Raw genomic sequence first — 23,677 nt, forward strand, 5'->3', positions numbered from 1 at the left:
TTTTTTTTCCTAAGTTCTGGAAAAGTAGATGCTCTATTACGAAGTGCTACCAAATAATATTACTCTTATCTTCAGACTGAGCTAATTGAATTTAAAAAAGGAAAGTAAAACCCCATCTTGCTTTCATTTACATTAAATTGCTGATTATGAAGAATGTCATTTCTCTGCGCTAAAGGATATCACTGTAGGCCTTTCTTAAAATCTAATTTTCTAATATTTCATAACCTCATAGTCTGGGTCCAACTAATCTCCGTGTTGATAGATTCTCGACACCCTTTTCAAACATAATGAAAAAATCTAATTTATTATCTCACTAAGCAGAGGAACAAGTTCCTAAAACATGTTTAAAAAATAGTTGAACTCGAATTTACCTCAAAACAAATCCATCCAACTCTTCTTCTGGTCTCCTGTTTCCTTTTTTCTCCCTTCTTTAGGTCCCTTTTCACAGGATGCATATAAGGGACTCCTCTAGTTTTAAATATTTTCTCTGCATTCCTGTTGACTTTCAAGAATCACTTCACTCAAGGTCATCCAACATAGTTTTTAAAGGAAGACTCATCTTTCCTGCTGCCTATCATTCAATGCCAAATACAGTAAACACCTTCTTCTTGAATGGGTTCAGATGCTATAATGGTCCAAAAGTTTTTTGTTTTTTTTGTTATGCTAAGTTGTCCAAGCACATTTTAGTTAGTTTTAGCTCCTTTTTTTATGCAGTTAAAGGACTGCTTTAGTAAGTTGTCTAAAATTAAAGCCAGTTCAAGAAAATCTAAATAGTCATTAGGTATTATAGAGTGATTATTAAACATTTTGCAAATTTTTTTTTGTGTAAGAATACATTATCTTATTATATATTCTTATGTTTGCATTGTTAGATCTTAAATATATTCTTTAAACTTTCTGTATTTGAAGTTCTAATATAGCAAAAAACATGTATGGTTATTTGATTCTTCATTTAGGTCCTTTAAGCTATGCTATTGATTACAACATGAGAAAATTTGCAGTATTTTATTTTGCTTGCATTTTTTTTGTTAGGGTCTTCTTTACCACTTAAGATTAGATTTAATGATTTTTTTAAATACTTTCTGAACAGAAATCATTTGTCATTTGAGTCTTAAGACACACGTTTTTATCAAGACTGTATAGCCCAGCAAACCAAACTCAAAAAGTGTATCTTATTTGCACCTTTTGGGTTGTGGATAGATCAGCCAGAAAGTGTCAAACTATTTTTGCCAAGTTATATTTTGTGTTTTTTTTAAATGAATAAATAAATCTCTTTACAAGAAATATCAATAAGAAACATTTTTTGTATTTCTGAGTTGGATGACACTGAAGAAACAATATAAAATAGTTTTCATTTCTTTAATTCCATTCTAACTGAACAGTTCTGCAGGTTCATACTTTTATACCGATAGCAGAACTAGCATAATTTGCTAGGCTACAATCACACGTGGTTCTGTGGTTCTCAGTGTGTGTGTGTTTCTTTCCAGGCCACTAAGGAGGTGATAGAGCGGGAGGCTCCTGGGATGTCTCTGGCAATGCTGATGGGATCCCTCAATGTCACACCATTAGGCATGCTTTCCAGGTCCGACAAACACAACAACACAAACGCAACATTTAAAGACGAATCCTAAATGGTGACATCAGTTGATGACATTTGCAAATGACATTGCGACATTAGGATGTTGAAATTGATTACAATAATACAATATTGATGTGTAGTTTTTTGTTTTTTCACATTGACTGAACATGCAGTTCTGAATAATGTTGCCTCATCATGGCCCTGTGTTCACAGACCTGTTTGCGGTATCCGAGGCAAGACGCTCATCATCAACTTACCAGGAAGCAAGAAAGGCTCCCAGGTGGGAAATGATAAAGTTGTCTGTTGTTCACATGACACATACGATTGTCCACCGGTTTCAACATGTAGAGCAGAACAAAAAAACCATATGTGAGGGAAAAGAGTGAATCTGCAGAGGCATTATTTGAAAAAAAAAGTTTTTACAATCTCAGAAAATTGTGATTTGTAATCTTCGATCAAGACTAGAGAACATTACTTTAAATCAAAGATTTCTGAAAGGCTGTCAATATTTTCAAGTCTGACATTTTTCATTACAGAAAGCCTGAATAAATTTTAAAAATCCCTTTTACTCAGCCTTCCCATCATCAGCTGAAAAACACAAATTCACCAGAAAATCTTACTTGGAGTCTTCTCCATCCAGCAACACCATCCACACTAAAGAGTGTTTTGTCACCAGGACCTGGTAGTCGAACGTTGTGGCGTTCTGGAAGAAGATCCGATTGTTGAGTTTTCAACCTGCTGGAGGTTGGAATATAGCTGATTTTGGTCCTGTGCGATGATTGGTCGAGTGGAAACGTGAACCTTTTTGCTGCATCTCTAGTTTTTATTTGGGACTTTTGATGCAGTGACAAGAAATCATTAAACATCAGTTGCCCCTGGGGCTGTATGTGGATGTATAAAAGGGCATACTTGGAGTTATTTATAGTTTGTCTGTGAAACGTGAACGCAGTTACCCTTGTAGTTATGGAACAAATCAACAGGCCAATGCCGAGGTTTCTTAGCCACCCTTAATTTCTTTGTGTTGTTTCTAAGGGAGTCAGACTTGCACATAACGCAGTAAAGTTCCTCTTGATTAACTTTGGTTGCTTTTTTTAAATTCATTTTCCATTAATTCTCCCCACACCTAAAGTAGATAAATAACAAGTGTCTTAAAGTCTGAGCACAAAACTCATAGCAAATGTATTATAAGAATGAAAGTTCATTTGCTGAGCTGTTTGGACGTCATTGTCTTTGCATTCTCCTCGCTCCAAGACATGAGACACATTTGTGCTGCATAAATTAATCTATATGTCGATATGCATAGCCTGTATATGTGTAAATTTAATTATTTCTTACTTATAGTGAAGTTCCGTTTGCATTTGCCAGAATATTTTTAATCAATAGATACATTAAATATCTATTTTGTTGCTCTACATTCTGTCTGTACGATTATCCAAACCATGTGCGTCCACAAGTGTCTCCTCTCTCGCTCCGTTGTTCTCTCTCCTTGCGTCGGTGTCCAACACATCCGTCTCTGTCTTGTTACACGGTGGCTTTACTCGATCAGTTTTATTTTCCGTTGCATCAGTTACACCCCATTCCTCCCCCATCTGCTGCCATATTAGTGTCTCCCTCGTCAAACCCCAGGTAAACTTAAAGGCCCTGGCAGCTCATTGGAGGCTTTTATTACGCTGATCTCTTCTCATAAGGATAACAAGGAAGTCCACTTGAGCTAGGCAGATGGAAGCCTATTAGTGTCAAAGTGTTCAATGTGAGATTCTTGCTGCAGAAGTTCAAAACGGCATCTAGAGATTGTGTGAATATCTTAACAACTAGGATTTGTGGGACATGTCTTATTAAATGTGTATAAACTAGAATAATTTTAACATTGGTTTGGAGTCTGTGGTTTGGAAAATAACGCGCCAGCAGCATAGTTTGTCCATAAAGGTAATAATTTTAAAAAGAAAACATTCGCATGGATTAATACAATTTCTCTTCTGGTCAATTCAATTAAAAGACAAAGATCAAATGAGTAAAAGATGAAAATGATCCGACTATTATGCAGGAATAAAATCCAATGATTAGACCTTGTCTTAGATATACATTTGGAAAATGTATATCTAAAATAAAAATTCCCTTTTTGCTGCATGTGCCAAAGTTCACATGATAAACTCCGTTTATGTGTATGATCCTCCTTAGCTACAAACAAAGCAGGTGCAGAAGTGATCAACTAAATTGGAAAAAAAAAACAACAAAAAGGAAGAGAAACCACTCAGAACTGTAATAGATTCTGTCTTGGGATCGCTTCACAAATTATAATTTTTTTGTCTTTAAATTGCGGTTATGCAGGTTTTAAAAGTCGACAGATTTTTTACGCAAACTCCTCTGGTCTTCGTGAATGTGATGCAATTTGCTGAGGCTGTAGTTTATATAAACATGCTTTATAATTACCAAATGTCTTTTGTCTAAATTCATGAATGGGGTCGCAATATGCACCAACTGCACCAGAGCAGAGATATGTTTTTTGGTTGGTGGAGTGAATGCAGAAGCAGTTCTGCCTTTGGGTGTAGTTTATGAATCAGAAAAAAAAAAACACAAACACCGGTTTGGAAACATGTAGCGGTATGAAAGTGCACATTACTCTAACACTGACAAAAGCTTGGCTATAGAAAGAGTCTTATTTTCTACTTATTTTGTTGGTTTCGTTACAATCCTGTGTTTTTGTTAACCTCTCACTTAAACCGTCTCTCCCTTGGTCTTCAGATCTTTCTACCCTCCCCCATGACCTACTCTGACAACACTACTCCTTTTTCTCTTGCACTTTTGTCCATTGGCAGTATAGCCTGCAACTATGCTCTTTATTGTTCCTGACGTTTACTCTCCTCTAGGACAAAACGGTGAATAAAAATAAAAATAAACACTCTTGATGTACCTTGAAAATGTTCCTAGGACTCAGTGACAACTCAAATTCGGAGAGAAGAAATATCTCCAGGCTCCTAACATCATCTTTGCTCCGTCTCAACTCACCACTTAGATCTCCAGATTCAGATTAGGCTTGAAACACATTATGATTAGCCATTAGCAGTCTTCAAGGAAGTTGTTGGGCTTCTTTGTGTTTGAACATTTTTGTACGTCTATTTGGGTTTCTATAGCTTCTGGAAACAGTCTACATGCTTAATGTTTTTTTTCGGCAATAAGTTGATGTTCTTTGGTGTCTGTAAAAATTAACCATTTTAAAAACCTTCTAAATATAATGTCATAAATTAGGAGGCACTTCCTATCACCTAGCAACCCCATCGAAGCCTAGCCCCGTCACCTAGCAACCGAGGCTGAGTTCCAGCATAAAACCATACAGCTGGTTTTGTGTTGTATTAGTGGTACAATGGCTGTTGGAAAAGAGTGTTTTGTTGTTGACTTACCATCCAGAAACCACTTGCTGCATTCTTGTTGGCTGTGCAGGAGGCTCCAATTCTGCTTTTCAAAGTTGTACGGCTGTATATTTGCACAGTTGTTTGCAGATGTTGCTGCTAGCACTCAGTCTATTACTACACTCAGTCTTTTTACTGAGCGTAGTCTCAGTAATAGACTACACTCTATTACTGAGATTAACCTATTTCTTTCTGTTGCACTTGGTTGTCCAATAGTCTGCCTAAAGCATGCAGACGGGAGGAAAATGCTGTTCCACTCATGCATCAATTTCAGTGTGGGAATATGGAATTTCCTCAAATCAAGGTTAATCCTGCCAGTTTCAGACCATCTCAGATAACAACAGATTGTGGAGCAGAAAGCTTGCAATGAAAGCCCGTTGGCAGCCAGTGTAAAGTGTGTGGTGGATAAATAATGTATACACTCAATGCTTAAAATACACACAGCAATAAATAATTTCATAGATTAACTCTTGTCTTGAGAGTGAGGAGAATAGAGCGTTTAGCACTGCTGAGAAGCCCACAGGCACACTGACACAGAGAGGAAAACGGAGCTGGAAAGACCTGGAAAAGAGAAGCACTTTAGAGATTTGGCCTCTAGTCGGCGCTGTGACGAGCTGAGGTTTCCCAGAAAGGCAAACAAGAACCTCCCTGTAAATTCCCAGACTCCCTGTCATCTCTCTCCTCAGATTTGCATTTATACAAGTATGATTTTTCACAGCATGAAGTGTAATTCTTTATCTGTCTTGGATTTGCATTTTAGTTTTATGCAGAGGAAGTGTTCCGACAGCTCAACAATATGATGCATAACGCCGTTTCTGTTCAAAGCTAGTTTTCAGGGATTTTTTTTTTTTTTATCATTAGAAAGACAGATATTACATATTTAAATAGTTGTTGGGATTAAAATGTATGCAAAAAAAAAAATTCAAAGCTTTTATTATGTTTTCTGCTGCTGATGTTGTTTTCGAAAAGAGCTGCAAACAAGTGTGTTTAATATCAATCCGCCCCAGGAATGCTTTCAGTTCATCCTCCCAGCGCTGCCGCACGCCATCGACCTCCTTCGGGACGCGGTGGTGAAGGTAAAAGAGGTGGTAGACGAGCTGGAGGACTTGCCTTCGCCACCGCCACCCCTTTCGCCGCCTCCCAACAGTTCGCCGCGCCGCCAGACAGAAGACAAAGGTGTGCAGTGCGAGGAGGAGGACGAGGAGAAGAAGGACAGCGGGGTGGCATCCACCGAGGACAGCTCCTCCTCCCACATCACCTCTGCATCCATCACTGCCAAGGTACCGGGACAGATGAGAGGGGAGGGTTGCTCACTGCATTTTGTTGTCATCGAACTTGATCGCATCCAGTTTAAGCGATTGTATTTGACATCTTCGCACATCGTTCATGCAAAGCCTTGTGTTAAAATTCCCTGGTGTGTCGCTAAACATCAGTCATTGCCAGTTAATGTTAAACCATGTAAAAGACGACTTCTACATGAATTTGTGTGCATACAGTTTTTTTTTTTTTATCTGTATCATCAAGTGCATTATGTCATCATGTCATTTCCTAATCTTGAGTTGTATAACTTCCTGTTGGACAGTGAACTCTATGCCAGGATGGATTAGCATCCCGGTGCTTTGGTTTAACCTTACATAAGACACACCTGACGGCTGAAGTCTGCGAATTTTGCACACAACTACGTTCTGAGAGAGCATGTCTCCATTCCCGTCATCCTGTCCTGTCCTGTCCTGTCTGCAGCATGGACCCTTCTTAATGGCTGTGTTGTCAGGGTAACATCCCACCTCATTGTCCAGTCACAGATACATTTTGGTAAGACTCCACCATGCAAAAATCTCACCCATCGTCAACAACACTTTTCATCAACATGTCCTAAGTGTGAGAAGATTGTGTTTTCATCTTCATCAGCACAGACTGACAGTTTCCTGTTAGAAATGCTAAAAAATGGTTTTGCTGTGGCTCGTTTACATGTCTATGTCCAAATTTGTGGATTATATGTGCAGCCATGGGATAAAATTTGGGTTTTTTTCTCAAGAAATGTTCACCTATTGATTCGAAATCTTATTATTGTATCTTTTTTTTTACTTGAACAACAAAATGTGCTTTTCTTTACTAAGTAAGCACTAGAGATGTGCCGATCAGGTTTTTTCCTGTCGATACCGATTCTGATCACCGATACCGATCACATAATAATTATTTTTTTATCATAAACACTACCGGTTACATTATGTAGAAAAAGGAACCATAAATTCACCTTAATTTAGACAAAAATTTGTTTTTAATAACTTTTTCCAAGAAGAAAACTAAACAAAACAGGCAAATTGTACTGCTATCAATAATACTATCTTTAACAGACTGATAACATATGAAGTCTCTGAAGAGGCTAAATAATGCAAAGAGCCAAAATAAAACCTCTCAACATTGCCAAAAATTTAAATATAAAACTTAACATTCAAAGGCAAATACAGGTTCCATTTCAATAAACAATCCAGAGTTACTGAATGAAAACTTTCTGATAGCATGGCGGCTAGCTGATTACTGCTAGTTCTGATAGGCTGTTTCTGACTGAGTGGAGTAATTATGCAGAGCAGGGAGGAGATCGATTATTTTTTTTAAAGATTATCTGTCTCATGTTAGGGCAGCAAAAGTTTTAATATGTAAAATGTATTTTTTTAAGTTAGATGCTGCAGCTTTAAACAGAGGTTTGGTGTGAGAGTCACTACCAGGTGGAGCAGAAGCGGCGCTCTGTCTGTGAAATATTACTACCTGCAGCGTAGCAGCGGTTCAACAGCGAGAGCAGAACCAGCGTCTTACATCGCAGCTCGAAGACTTAAATAATTTTGCGGGTTATTTGTTTAGCTTTCTGACCGTCATGCTAATCCGGGTGAGTGTTTGTAGCTGCGTGCTGCTTTACCTGCTATCTGATCCTCCACATGTCTTTTTTTTTACTGCAGTGAGCCTCGATGTAGCCAAACTCCGTCAAGTATGGCATTGTTTTTATGCCATATTAGATTCGTCGTATTGATGCATTTTGATGTGCTTCAATTTTCCGCCGCAACACGCAAACGTCCCCATTCACTCAGTGCGTTATAGTTCAACATTGCTTAGGATTTGTTGCTGCGCGTTTGCGCAGTGTGAAGGAAAGAGTAGACCAGCTGCACAGGCAGGCTGAGAAATGAGATGCAGGTGATCGGTTTGTGTGATCGGCAACAAGAGACCGTGATCGGCGATCACCGATCATACATTTTTTCACGAAAATTGGCCGATTATGATCGGTGGCCGATCGATCGGCACACTTCTAGTAAGCACATCAACATAAATTAGTTTTACCCCCTCGTCTTAAGCTAAAATTACTTTCAAGTTCAACATTTGTCAGGTGCACAGAAACATGTTTCCTTGTACAATAAAAATACATTGTTGTCTGCAAGAATGCCATTAAAAAAAATGCAAGAAGTATAAAATACCCCTACAACAGTAGCAAAAATATTATCTACTAGTACAACTTACGAGATGAAAGTAATAATACATGAGCATTTTAGACAATAAATGATGTGAATAAAATATCACATTATTTAAGGCTTTCTTCCTGACAACATGAGAGTAAAACTTTTCCTAAAGGTAAATCTTTTACAGAACATTACCCAAGTAAATGTAACTGAGAAAAGTCTGGAGAAAAGTCTCTAAATCTCACTGTTGATTAATTGCTTGTTGGGGAGACTTACTTAGAGTACTTAAAATAACTTCTGTAAGCATTTTGTGATTGATAAATGCTAAGGGAGCTTTAATTGGAACCATGTGCTATAGTCCTATAAAATCAACACAGCAAAGTTAGGCTGTGTAAGAGATTACATAGCCTGTGTGTTGTGTTGTGTTTAGATGACTGTGTGTCTGCATACATGTCTGATCTCAGATCCCAGACTCCATCATCTCGCGGGGTGTGCAGGTGTTACCCAGGGATGCAGCCTCCCTCAGTACCACGCCCTCCGAGTCGCCTCGCGCCCAGGCAACCTCCCGCCTCTCTACTGCTTCCTGTCCCACACCCAAAGTGAGTGGACACTCTGACACAAACAAGTACGCTAACCTCAAATGTACACACACACGTCACTATCAGGTGTGTGTTCATCGGAACACCAAAGGTTTATTTCATCTGTTAAGTTCTGACATCTTAATTTTATTTGCCTTCTTTATCTATTTTTACCATGACCTTTCCTTTCAACATTTGCTTTTTTTCCCCAACAGGCTGTTTGATTAATTGAATTTGACTTAATTGGGTTAATAGTCAAATCATTTTAGTTTTCAACTGAATGTACAACCTCTTAGATGTTTTACTTGCTTTGAGTTGTGCTGGGAAACAGTTAGCATGCAAGCTAACTAGCTGTCACAATTTCTTCACATTGCAATGGTGGGAAACATAAGAACAGAAGAAATGTAATTGCAGATGGCAAACTTGTAAACCTGTGACGTTTTGGCTTCCTGTTCTCAGACCTTACCTTATACACCGTGAACCAGAACAACAAATGCATCACACTTTAAAATAATCTATTTCAATAGCACTTTATATTAATTTCAGTGAAAATTTTCTTGCATCACCACACAAATATTCAAAACGATCCCTGAAATTTTCAGTTTTCTATCTCTAACCATCTTCACGTTAGACCAAATTAAATTTAGTAGCAGTAAAGTGAAGTTTAAAAAAAAGTTTGATAACTTTGCCACCTACAATAACATTTAGTAAACCCTTGACAAGTCCTAAAAAGTGTTGCTGTTTTTTTGTTTTTATAATTCTGCTTTTCTTTTCTTTTTTAGATGATTGGGGTTTCTAAGAACATTTAATTTGAAATCCATGACTTCCTGTTTCCAAAATTTAGTCATTGTTTAATATGGGAAAGACAGGAGAACATAATTTTCAAGTAAGGAAGATGTTGCATTGCACTTCAGAGGTCAGGAAATAAAATTCAGTCTATTCACAAATCTTTTACAAACATGTTAAGATTATACAGTAGTCTAGAGGCTATTGTATATGAATGAGGTCAGTGGTTTCAAATCACTCATTAATATTCTGCAGGCTTCTTGGCTACCTTTAGCATAATTTTTAGATGCTCAATACCAAGGTGGTGAAAAGTTGCTTTCAAAGTGCAGTTGTGATCCTTTCCAACGCCCAACCAAAGTGTTTTGAATCTTTACCTCATTAAGTTTTTGGAAAATCCCAACCTGCCAGTCACATACAAAGAGTTGTTCACCATCACATCTTCTACTTTTCTATTTAACTTGTCAGTCCTTTACAAAGTACCCATCAGCCCCTGTGACACAAATTTCATTGGCTGCCACATCACTCCACTGGTTTTGGAAAAACATCAGTCTTTGATGTGCCGAGATGGCAGTATTTCCCCCCCCCACCCCTAAAAAAGTCAAACTTTTCTTTTAACCCAAGCCAGAAATGAAGAGTCTCAATCATAACAGCCTCTGAGCTTGCATATCAACACAAACTGTTTCCAGCTTTTAAAAAAAACTTTACTGGTTTAAGTCTTAGCCAGAATAAAACTCTGTTTTCTAAAATTTAGTTAGTTCTTAACTTAGTTTGAAGCCAAGCATTTGCATTGATATCTACCTTGAGTAAAAACAATCCCATCTTTTCTCTTACTGCTCAGTTTTGTTTATCATGTTCTTTATTACCGGTTTATTTCCTAATGCTGGCTTTTTTTTTTATGCTTTAACTTTTTCGCTGGACCAGATCGTAGTCTTTTCGCATGATTGTTGTCTTTTGTGTTTACATGTTTTTCCTTTTGCTGTCTAAATGGCGGCAGATTGCAAAATTACACCTCATGACAGCTTTTACACATGAATACTGCAAAGTTTCAGTGTCTCCTCCTGAAATGTGTTCAGGAGGAGACACTGAATGTTGGAATGTTGTTTTTATGTGAAAACCTGTTGTTGATTCTGTTGGTCCTTATTTTTGTTTATTCATGGAAACAGCAGGCAGTGAATGTTATGCCCCCCAAAAAACCCAAAAACAACTTTTTTTAAAATATCGCTACAGTATTTTCTGCCTGTTGTCTCTCAGGAAGGATACTTAAACATTGCTATATATGTATGTACCTGACATCCTGTAGTTGTCGTGATGTTAATTAACAGCACGTTGGTTCTCTTTAGCAGAACTGGAAGAGACTGCTGTGTAAAATGTCCAAGTATCCCGTCTTGCTTTATCTGATCTCTCCTACAGGTTTAAAAAAAATATCAAATGGCATCAGTTCTCTTCTTCCCTCTCCGACTCCTCTTCCTGCTCTCTTTTACTTCATCTCTCAGTGTCAACTCTCCATGTGCCTCTCGGACAGCAGGCAGGTGTCATGAAAATGGAGGATGGGGTTGCCATGGGAACTAAGAGAGGGATGGGATTTTAGAGACGGAGGAAATGAGAAGGGAGGGGTCGGGGGGAGTGAGTGCATAGATAGGTCACGCAGCATGGGGACCCTCCTGAAAGATCGCTGTGTCGTTTAGGTACCTATAGGGTTGTGAAAAGTCAAAGACAATAAACCACCACAATGTGTTATTCAAGACATCTGATTGAAAAGTTGCCTGTTGGTGTGAACAGAGGTGAAAGTAGGATAAATATTGATTCAATCATCAGAATATGATGAAAAACTGCAGATTTTAGGTTTTAATCTTAGATACTCCTGATTGAATCTTTGAGTTTGAATCCGGTGCATAACACGCCCAACAGTAGAAGGAGAGTAGAGGAACAATTAGAAAAGGAGAATGATGTTCAGTTTTCATTAGGTATATAGGAAACCGTACAAAAAGATTAAAAAAAGGCATTTTGTCTTCAACATTTTTTTATTTTTCTATTTAAATTTAGCAAATTGCAGAGATCTTTCTAACTAAGAATTGGAAAATGTCCAAACTCAGCATTTTCCTGACAAAACATAAGTCTGAAGTGAGACTAAAATAACATGAATCGTAAAGATGGAATCTGTGGTTTCAAGGATTGTATTTATTTTATGAATAAGCAACTCGCAGCAAGGCTCTTCCACTGCTCTCAGCTGCCATTCCAGCTTAACTTTGAAACGGGTTATTTTATTGCTCGTGCATTTTGTTTGTCTTCGTTGTAATTGCACTAGATTTGTTTATACAGGTCTGGTTAACAACTTGGTCTGTTGTACTTTACAAAAAAGTGCAAGTAAAATTTCAGGTTCCATGCCTCCTGCTTTTCTTTGGCGTTTTCTCAAATTGTCAGTTTCCGGCTTCTATTTTTATTTGTCTAGTTGCTTGTTGTGATCAGAGCTTGTTCCAGTGATCCAGCAAAAATAGCTTCAAACTCAGCTGTGTTGTTTTGACCAGATGAGTGTGTAGCTTTAAATAATTGGAAAGAGGGGAGCTTTAATACTTCTGCTAGCCTCAGTGGTGCATTGAGGCTCTCGCCCCCCCTTTCCGACTGCCGACATGTCTGTTTGGTGAAGCCTTTTTCTGTCAGCAAGCAAGGCCAGAGTTTGTAATTTACATGAGTCTCTGGGCACATGTGTCTTTGTTCATAGTTAGACATAACCCAGGATTGATGTCTCATCAAGGTGTATGTATTTGCTTTTCTGATACAAACTGTTTCCCTGCGACAGGCTGCCATATGCAGTTTAAAATTCCCACTTTGCTGTCAGCTGCAGATGGTGTGTGCACATTGTCCCCAGAGCGAGAGGCAAAATGGCTCTGTTCACTGATGTATTTTAATGTCACTGAGGTTTTGCTGTTTGATAGCAGGGTCTAAGCAATGCTTTGTGGCCTAAAGAGGGAAAGAGTGGTAGAAGATTTCAATCCTACACTTAGCTGCTGCTGCTATCATTACACAAGGCTTCATACTGCACAAAGAAGAGTGTTTGTGTATGTTTCATGGGTTAAACGAACCCAGCAGTTTATTCTGTTCATGATTAAATCCTGTGTTTGTTCACATGGAAGAGAGAAGAGCACAGATTTGACAACTGATGCCCGACCCTGCCTGTCTGTTTGCACAGCAATAACTGGGAATGCATGCTCACACACACACCCACACACACACACACACATGCACATGCACACACACACAACAAATCTGCACTCAGAATCATCCTGAAGGGAGAAAACGTGTCTCCATCTGACATGCAGTACAGAGAAACCCAACAAATGTAGACTACAAACTGAGCAACTCCTCAGCCGTTCACGCTACCTAATTTTCTCCGTCTGTCACACGCGTCTCCTGATTCATGCACACGCAGACAGATGCGAGCAGGAGCGCACGCATAGGCAGGGTCTAGGGAGTCGCTGCACCCTTACACTGCTGTGAGCATTTAGTGCGGTTATGTAATGTAGAGTTTGGATTAATGAAGCATATGGGAGATGGGGCTCTGACTCAGAAGATAGCTGACAGTGTATGTATATGTGGGGTTCAGGTTGTACCTCCTGTTCCTGTTTTAATAAGAGCAAAATGTGAGGCGTTATTTATTTTTTATTTTTTTGGAGTTAAAACTCATGCACGAATGCTGTTTAAGTTTAATTTGTGGTTGAAAAATGTTACGTATTTTTATTTATCTTTCTTCTGTGAGTCGTGTAAATGTGCTGGGTGGTTCCCAGTAAGTTGGAGTTTGGAGGAATTTAAAGTTTTAAGGTAAACAAAGATACTCACCAGAAACTGTTCTGGTCTGTTACTGAGACTGGAAAACCAACAAGGCTTTTTTTTCAGACCTGAAAGTTTTCACAATGTCATTTTTGTAAATAGTGTTGCGTTGGTTATCAGTTTCAAGGTACACCCTGAGATTAAAAAGGTTCAATTTCTAATTGCCCTCCAAATTTTCCATCATGATCAATCCTTTTTATTGCTTATTGGAGCACTTACTCATGAAAAAAGATAATTTCTCAAAACATTTTGGTGTTTTCTTCTTGCAAGCAAAGTTTGGCCAGAAGTCTTTACTCTGATTTTTCCAATCTCCGAAGCTTTAGGAGAATGGTTGGTGTCCATTAAAACATTTTCTTCTCATCCTTTGCAACAGCTCTGCTTAAAAATGTCTGTAGAACTTAATAGGAGGAAGTTCAACCGTTTGATTCAGGTTTGCTGAATCAGGAACACATCTAAACAATCCAGGAAACCAGCCCTTCATAGCTTCAGTTTGAGACGCCTTATGTAGACGGATCATTAAAATCCTGCTGCTGATAAAAGGATATCACAGTAAACTGAGTTTGACAGCATTCAAAACAACTGAGGTCGCATGTTGGTCTACGTCACGTTTGTCTGGGACAAGGATGAAAAATACCTGCTCGCTCTGTTTGGCTCCGGCCCAGTCTGCACACAGATCACAGCCATCGCTTCCAAATAAATGGTGACAGAGGATCATTGACACAGTGAGGTGATCTGACAGATGGAGATGAATGATTTATACCCTGACTGTTAGCGAAAGCACTCCTACGACGTCAGCGCAGCCGGCTGTGGTGTGACAGATCTGTGATCTTAAAACCAGCATGGGAGGTTTCTGTCTTTCTGCTTGAGGAAATGGTTGATAGCAGTGGCCTTTAAGTTCTCCTCAAGTTGAGGTCCATTCTGTCCCACAGATGGAATTAATTTTACATCTTTGTAGACAATTGGGAAAAGCATAAGTTGATGTTTCTCAGCCAAAAGAGACAAAAGTCTTAAATCTAGTCACAGGACAGGCAGATATGATCCAAGTCGGCCTTTTTATTTTTGCTCTTTTGCAAAAAACTTGACAGCTACATATGTCCATTTTTTTCCATGGCAGTCTGAAAAAAATGGATTGCCATGAAATATTTTCACCTCCCAAATGTGCTACTTCTATATGTGGCACTAATTTGGATACAGATCTTGATTGTTTTCAAAGCGTCTGCAATCTGAACGATCATGTGGATCATGTCCATCTGGCTTTTATGTCAGTTATGCATCATGGTTCTGCACCAAAAGAAGCCAAACGCAGTAAATTAGGACGTAAACAATCACTAAAAATTCTGATTATGAAATTATGAAAGACATCTGTGCCGGTGCCCATTTCATGTAGTCAGGCTTATCTACAGAAATTGCAATCTGTGCTCCACAAAAGACCATCGCTATTAGTTGTGCTTCTTTTTTATTACCTTTCTTCGTGTTATGATCTTGTGAATCAACTTAAAAATTGATCCATTATCGGCTCCATCTATTATTACTTTTGTAAACAAAGCTCTACCGTGTGACCTCGAAGTCCTTCTTTTGCACATGCGGGTCACTTTGGGGCGTAAACCGTTCACACAGATTTCAGCATAAAAATTGGAATTAAGCATCAACACCTCCTGAGTGAATGTAGCCATAAGCTCAGTTCCTGTTAGACGTATTTTACGTTGTTATTGTGGACATGGAAATAATATTGATGTTGGGCTATTAATGTCACATCTAGGCATGCAATTTATTGATTAATGAGTCAATCTATACTTGACTGATCTTAACGATCAGCTAACAACATATGGATAAGCGGCCATTTTTTCTTGTAAGAGGGCTGACCGTCTTTCCGTAACATGAAGAGCTTCACGTGTTATCAGTCTAATACCAGAAATAAATAATTTATGAATAAATCAATAAAAACCTCACACTCAGGTTGAGGCTAAATGATACAGCGCTCTTCTCCTTCCCATTTGGGCAGAAGTCTTCTTGTATGGGTGCCTCAGCACACAGTGTGCATACTGATTTACCTCAGGTTTTATGTTCACACTGATGTATTTAATATAAACCACAGGCTTGGAGCAGACGGGTCTCCAAAGAACACACTGTGACACTGGCTCTGTATGCTGCAGTGCACAAGTAAAGCACAGTGTCGCTGCATTTATTTTGCACTGGGAGCTTTACTGCTCAGCAGAAACAACAGATAAGACTTGTTATATGACTTTGTCGTCTCCCGAAATTATTCAAGTTTGGTTTGAACCTGACGGTATCGACTGCAGATTGATTGCCGAGGTGTGTCAGTGTCTCCTGCACTCAGGCGGCTTCCAGATACCTGTTATTGTCCTCCTCCAGTGCAGTAAAAATGCTCATAAAAATGACTTCTCCTCTCCGCGCCTGCTGGAGGTGTGGAGAATTTATGATGGAGGGAGTAAGGAAAAAACGAGTGCCTGAAGGAAGAGAAGTGTGGGAGAGAGTGAAGAGAGCGCGAAAGGGACAAGGGAGCTAATGAGTTTGAGAAGACAAGGGACCGGGAGGGAGTGGGAGGTGGGGAAAGGGTGATGAAACTGCAAAGAGGGACTGTGTGACTAGCCAAGCCTCTGCTGCATGATTTGTCTCTCTGTTTGCTTTTTTTGTCCATCGGTTTCTGTATGTCCAACTTTCAGGAGTTGTGCCTCAGTCTTGGTCTCAGACCAAGTCGTATAGAACTGTAAAAGTAGCATAAATAAGGATGGAAGATGTGAGGGGGGTGTGGGGAAATTACATTTTCCCTGAAAGAAATGCTCATGAGAAATGCACAGAGAGCCACAAACACAGACTTCAGTCAGTCATGCGTGGATGATTTCGCGTACAGCGCCGCATGTGCAGCCACCACCATCCCCTACTCTTCCTCTCCCCCTTCCTGATTTCGGCTGTTTTGTTCCCTCGCTGCTCTCCCGCTCTCTCGTGCATCCTTTCCAGTCTCGCCTTTCCTTGTTCTCCCTCGCGCTCTCTGCTCGGTCTTCCTCACCCTCGCGACTCTCTCGCAGTTGCCGAGTGTGTAAAATTGCGCGCAAGTGTGTTTGCGTGTGCATGTGACGAGGAGCTTCATTCTGTTTCGACTCCAGGCAGAGGATGGTAAGTAGTGTCGTTCCTTCTGCATATCAGAGAGAATGTTTACAGGCTCCTGTTTGTGTGTTTAATGAGTGAATGATTTAGTGCTCTTAGCTGAGTGGGCACGGGCCTGGATGCATGGAGTGTATATTCAGTGAAATCTAATTTGCACACGCTCCTGATGAGCCCGAAGAAGGTACACCGTCAGGCCACAGAACGGGTTCGGAGGTAAGAGGCTCAGTTATGGAGCAACGAGGTTGTCGACCAGCTTAAAGTATCAGTGGGCTGCAGAGTCATGAAGAGAAGGAAGTTGTTGTTGTGCTCCTGCAGTGTTGGAAAGTGGCAGACGTGGTTACATAAAACGGCAGGATGAGGAGTGAGGATATGGAAGGCAACATCTTACAGAGCTCAACTCTAGTCAGTGTTGAAGCCGAGCAATCTACTGAACCTTACAAAAGGTAACAACAACAAAAAAAAAACAACTCTTGATCTTGATTTTTGTCTCTTAAGGTACCATGTGGTGCTCAGCTGCAGCACTACTGTACATGGAAAAGAAGGCAGTATGGATGAGGATGAAAACCGGATAGATGGCTGCAGGGGAAACAGTGGAATCTGATTCTTATGAGCTGCAGTGATCAGTCTTTATTCTGATGCAGAGTGCATAGTGCATGTTCAGATTTCACATCACTTTAGCGATTAGGGTTTGTCGAGGGCACAATCTTAACATAATTTCCATTCTGCTCATAACAGCTAATGTTATGCAGTGGTAAATATCTAAAAAAAAAAATTCTAAATGCAGCCAGATGCTGTGGAAATTATTTTAAATATTTTCACAAAAAGGCCAAATTTTAAATTTGACAAAAGGAATCTGAGTAAATACAAAATGCTCTGAATCATTGTTGTCCTGCTTAACACAAGTGCGCTTAGGCTTAAGGTCACAAACTAATGGGTGGCAAATCTAATCCAGGATTTTCCAATCGAGTACAGAATTAATGGTCTCATCATTTAAATTAAGACGTCCAGGTCCTTCTGCAGCAAAGCAGCCCCAGACCATCAAACTACCATCCACCATGTTTGACCAACGCATGGCGTTCTTCAGAAATGCAGAGTTAATTTAAGATCAAACACATCTCTTCCAAAAAGTTGCAGTTTTGTCTCTCCAGTAAACTGCTCTCAAAGAAGACTATGACTCCTGCCAAAAAACAAGCAAGCCGATGTACTTTTTACATATATATATATATTTATATTCTTGCTTTTCCGTCACAGTTTGTTTAACGTTTTTCACTGCAACTCTACCCGAAAGCAAAAGAGTTGAAGACAGTTGAAAAGTATCATTTTCAATCCAAAGAGTCTCCTGGGTGGTTTTAGGGGCAAAGAACTTGCAAAATAAATGCCAATTGCATCATCAGCAAAAGGGTCAGGAACACAGTTGTGAGAATGACACTTCTCTGTCGCTTTTTTCAAAAATCTGCCTAGTCCAACCTTTACATAGCCTAAAGGAAGCTGATGGGTAAAAAAAGGAACCAACAAGTTATAGGAAATAGAAGGAAAAGGGATACTTAATTGGATATTTTAATGCAAAATCCAGTTGTTTGGTTTTAATATTTGTTTATATAAAACTGAAAGAATTGCCCAGTAATATGTGAGGTGTATGCTTGAAGAAACCAGATGAAAGTAGCTACAGCCAGAAGTTGTTTCTTCCTTATTTTGCCTTGCAGTGTATCTTGACCATATGGGTCAAACTGCTGTGGGCTTCAAGTCAACAATCATTTCAGTCCTTTGTGTTTGTTCATGTGTGCAGGAAGCATTCTGGTTTTGTTCTAAAGACTTGTCCCATCAGGTGTTTAAACATTAACCTTCTTCAGCTCACATTCAGTATTTACATGTCAAGATTAGGAATCATCTTTTTAACATGCATGCGAGTGTGTGCGTGCGTGTGGGCGTGTGTGTACGTGAAAGTTTGCGTGCACCGTATGTGATATTATATTTGTCTCAACTTACTCACACCCACTGACTCTGAGAGTTTGCCCGGAGGGCAGTGGAGGATGGAACCAGAGCGAGAGAGCTTTGAATAGCAAGACAGTCAGACAGAGAGAGAAAGAGAGAGCAACAGTCAGACACAGAAGAGGGGGAAGACAAACGAAAAGCCTTGAAGGGGGGGGGGGGGATTAGACTGTCCAAGCAGCTCTACCGAGCATGCTCACTCATCACGTGGGCAGCGAGGAAGCGGGGGAGACTGGTGAGCAGCTGAACATGTGCCTGTCGAATCAGCTGTGTCAGCTCTCAGTCTCTGCTACATGGGAAATTCACTCATTATTTCAGCTCATTATTTTTCTGTATATGTGGACGTGGAGGGAGCCGTGAGGGGGCTGCGATGAAGACGGCCGGTGGTTGTGGTTAGCGTCGTCCGTGTGCTTTTTCAACATAAATTCTCAATTCATTGACTTGTGTATTCGTCTCAAAGTGGTTTGAAACGCTTTATTCCTTCTGATTACTTTAAAGCGCAAAAGTGTGATTTTTTTTTTTTGACAACTTACTGCATAATGCGCTTTGTAAAAATATACAATTCTAAAGGAAAAATGTTTTCCAAATTCCAAAAACAAAAAAAAAATGTATGTTGTAGCAATTAATTTGCATTTTGCAATAGATTTAAGATTGTGCTCAGACTTTTTCCTGTAGAAAAATGTTGAGATTCCAACATTGTCTTTGCTTCCATTTTTAAATTATATCCTAGTTTGTATTGACTTCTCACTCAAAATCCTAGTAAATCTGAAAATATAGCGATGCTTTTGCAGGGACCTGTAATCTATTCTGTTAATTGTTTATCATTATTTTACTGAGAGACACCTCTAACTGTATTTCTCAGTGAATACAGTTCCACCTTCCATGCTGGAAGGTTTTCAGACCGACAGCAGTGTCTCTGCCAGCACAGTGTCCCTGTGCCGTTTTTGTTTTGATGTTTTTTTCTTTTTTCACGAACTAGCACGTGGAGAAAAAGCAGAACAGCAGCTGTCTTTGATTCAGTGATGAAACAGATGAGAAAGAAAATAACTGTAACTGATGAGTGCAAACAGTCTGATCTGCTCTACAATTTAACTGTTCAGTACAACCCAAAAAATTACTTAACCGGAACTTCCGTGTAATTCAGGCCACCTTGTTAGTTAGCATGTGAAGCATATAAGCGCTGATCTGTTCATGCCAGGAAACGAAATGAGATGGTGTTTGAACTGTGTGACTATCCTGTGTGGAACCTCTGCTCCAGTTGATCTGGTGAAGAATGAATCCCAGTGAGACTCCTACCTGCTGTCCTGACCTTTCTTGTGTTTTCCTGTCCCGTCTTGTCCTGCCATGTCCACCCCGTCCTTGGCTGCCTCGGCCCATCTACGACAGTCACACAGAGACCCGTGACCTAGACGTCCTGAATGACAGAGGGCTGCCCCTGTCAGTCTCTGTGTGCCTCTGTCCCCTGCTCAACCCGGCTTTTGGCTCTGTTAAACCTCTTCTCTTCTCCCTTCCTTTCTCTCTCGCGGCACCAGGCGCGGCTTCCCTCCTGTTCATCCACCCTAAGCATTGCTGAGGTACTCCTGCATGTGTTGTGATGCATCGTAACCGTGGCATCAGTCGATGCTTCCTCCTCCTTCTGCAGCACCTTTGAATCCCCGTCTCCCTGTTGTTTCCGTCATGCGTTTCTGCGTGTCCGTTTCGTCCTGCCTGCTGCTCCTCTGCATTTTTCTTTTTCTTTTCGGTTGTCCCTCGGTGTTTGTGCATCTGTTGTCGCCTCGACGTCGCTTCGTTGTGGATCTTGTCTTCTGGTGTTCTGGTGAACATTCTGTTTCTAGCTCTTAACTTGTCTCCATCCTTTCAGACCCAGACAAATAACTAAACTTTCATCACTTTACATTTGCTTAACTGATCTTTCAACCTCAGCACAGTTGAAAGATGCTTGTTTTGTGTATCTGAATGTAAGTGATATTGCTTGCACAGTGTGCATTTCTCTTCCTCTGCTGCACATACAGGGCTTCACATAAACATCAGCACATAAAAGGCTGATTAACAGCTTTCACAGCTCTGATGTTTTCTTGTTACCTTGGTAATAGTCCAGTGATTCTGGTCTGTAGATGTAATAATAGAGGCATGAGCTCAGTTGGAAGGAGTAAAATGGGGAAGATGTTATGAATTCATTAAATAATTGTATCTGAGAAAGCTCCAAATAAAAAACAAGACATTTAGTTTCCACCACACGTGCCTATAGATACCCTGTTTATATCAAGTTTTTCTGAAATACCAAAACTACCTTAAAAGCCCCCACACACACCAAGAATTTAGCTGTTTTTTTTTTCATATTAATAAAAAAAACATGCATTCAGAGTTATCAAAAGCTTAAAGTCATGAATTTAGGAATTAATTTATTCAAGTACATCTTTTTCAAGGGTAGAAAGATCATGAATTTCCAATATGCAATTCCAGAAGCCTAATGTTAGCCAGCTAGCAGTTAGCCATACATTAATTATATATATCTGCCCGCTTGTCTCCAGTGTGATGGCACTGACGAACCTTTCTTAACGTCTAAAGGACGATATTGATAAATACAGTCATTTAGTTCAGTTGAAAGCAGTTTATTTGTATGGAGCCAAGAGAAACTGGTCCAATTCAGACCCAATTATAGCAAATAAAGTTCAGTTTAACTTTTTTTTTAGTCCAACACAAATTTATAATACAGTCAGATTAAATTAAATACAGCCCATATCAGTTCAAATGAGCATATAATCCAATTTTGTTGAATTTATAATGTTAACCTAGTTTCCACGTAGATGGAAACTGGATGATTTTAAGTACCTCTGTTTATTTTATGTGACAGGACTTAAATGATTGTTAAAATCACTAAGCCTCGCTAAAACTGTGATCTTTCCTGTCTGCCATTTTTAATCTCAAGCATAATTTGACTAATATTTTAATGAAACTGTAATTTTTTCATTACTTTATTTCTCCATAGAGAGGTCTTTGGTAGTGTCTATATTAATAATAGATTAGTGTCTGTTTTATCGCATATTCTGAGATATGTGATCAAACTCTCTGCTAGAACTGCTTTAAGTCCACTGAGCCGGTGCGGTTCTGTTGTGTTTTTGGAGGTTAAGGTGAGATATTTGACTCTTTGAATTTTTATTTGGTCTGACTGAAGAGTCAATGGAGCACTAGTGGCCGTTTTGTACGCTGTTTGAGTCTCTAAGCAAAATGACCAGACTGTGGCTGGAAATGTCTGGATAATCCAAAGGCACCACTAACTGATATTTTATGTCCGAGTGGGTGTGCATGCCTTTTCTAGCTTAGCAGTGTGTGTGTGTGCGTGTGGGTGTGTGTGTGTGTGTGTGGTTTGAAGATGAGTGACTATCCTGTGGCTTCCCCCAGGCCTCACGGAGAGAATTCAGGGCTCACCTGGATGAGGTCATCACGCTCAAGTCAAGGTACTCTACCTTGGACCAGGTAAACCCGCTAACCTTCTAGCAACTTCTTATTTACTGGCATGCAGGCCATTGGCTTCCCACAGAGCACTTGACCACCTAACACAAGTGACACGCATTGCCACTCACACACACAGGCAGAGAGGCAGTAAGAGAAAGGGGCTTTTTAATCCCATGGGGCTTCAGTTCGGTTTACCATGTTTCACTGGAGCGTTTTATTAATTTTACAGTCAAATGAGGCCTAGATCACATTGTAAAAGCATACATACCTCTTTTATCTTCCTATGCTACAACTGTGAGATTATATGTGATAGACCTCCACAAAGTGTTGCATTGTTGTCTGTAAAATCTCACTGAAATCAAATAGAGAGCATCAGAAATATCTGTTTCTAAGGCTTGCTAAAGATTTTTATTTGGATTTATTTCATCTGAACGATTTCATTGCAGCTCTGTCTATATGGTTAGCATCAGAGTTGTACTGTAAAGTGAATCTCTAAGTGTTTCGCAGTATCTTAACATGTTTGCTTGCAGTAGGGCCCTGTATTTATTTCCATCCATTTTCCCCAGGATAGTACTACTCCAGAGTTACATCGGGTCAATGAGATGTTCTTACCCTGCCTGTCATTTTAGGTGGACAGCCATGTTGCTAGTTTTGCAGCTTCATCTTTCTGTTTTTGTTCACTAATTTCCTCCAGCTGACGTCTGAGGCCTTTGTAAAAGAGTTGCGTTTATACTGTCATTAAATTACATGCAGGTAGACTATTTTCTATTTCAATAACTTCTAGAGGCAATTGGGGGCAAAGGGTTTTATTTAGGGCCAGCACAGTCCAGGGGGTTAAATACACATTCACACCACACTTTTGAAGTTTAAAGAAAGGGGTAAAAAAAACAAAATTTATTTTTTTCCACTTCACAATTCTTGTGTTGGTCTATCACATAAAACCTTAATATAATCCTTTACATTCTGTTGTTTTAACAAGACAAAATTTGTAAATTTCCTCATTATGTAATAGCATATAACTGGAAGAATTAACTTTGTCAATCTGGTCAAATTTAGGATAACTAAATTGTTTTACAAAGTATTAATATGGCCTAAGTACAAAGGCTGGTAGATAAATGTGTTGTCAAAGATTACATATTGATTTGATTTAATTTTTGGAGCAAAAGCATCTAAAACTTGCTACCCCAATAATTTGACTCAGCTGTAAATGGAATATGTACCGTGGTGGGACGCATAGCAACATCTAATTTCGTCATTACTGAGTTGTAAACATTTGTGCTACCACCTCTTCTGATCAACAACAGTTCTCTGAATCATTGCCTCTTTCTCCAGATCTGCACCAGCACTCATTCTTTTTCATTCATCGTCCATCTGATCTTTTGTACGGCTTGATTATTGCCTGATGCTGTTTTGTTTGAGTAGGGGGTGTTTTTGTGCCAAATACATGAGATATTCCGTGCTGTTATTTTCCACCTTACAGATTTC

General features: G+C 39.5%; 1 protein-coding gene across 17 annotated transcripts in view; it reads left to right on the top strand.

Annotated features, from left to right (window-relative positions):
• Positions 1 to 23,677, top strand: part of gphnb (gephyrin b) — an 89,666-nt gene that overhangs the window by 44,482 nt on the left and 21,507 nt on the right. For 8 of the 17 annotated variants that reach the window (XM_081602537.1, XM_081602529.1, XM_081602530.1 and 5 more), the window contains exons 5-10: positions 1,488 to 1,582; positions 1,793 to 1,859; positions 5,994 to 6,266; positions 8,897 to 9,031; positions 20,269 to 20,310; positions 22,139 to 22,213. In XM_081602537.1, coding sequence (XP_081458663.1) covers positions 1,488 to 1,582; positions 1,793 to 1,859; positions 5,994 to 6,266; positions 8,897 to 9,031; positions 20,269 to 20,310; positions 22,139 to 22,213 — 687 coding nt within the window. The remainder of the gene's footprint in view (positions 1 to 1,487; positions 1,583 to 1,792; positions 1,860 to 5,993; positions 6,267 to 8,896; positions 9,032 to 20,268; positions 20,311 to 22,138; positions 22,214 to 23,677) is intronic. The other 9 variants (XM_081602535.1, XM_081602536.1, XM_008397481.3 and 6 more) reach the window with 3 other exon arrangements.

This window comes from Poecilia reticulata, chromosome 21 (genome assembly GCF_904066995.2).
Source record: "Poecilia reticulata chromosome 21, P_reticulata-male-v2, whole genome shotgun sequence".
Classification (NCBI taxonomy): Eukaryota; Metazoa; Chordata; class Actinopteri; order Cyprinodontiformes; family Poeciliidae; genus Poecilia; species Poecilia reticulata.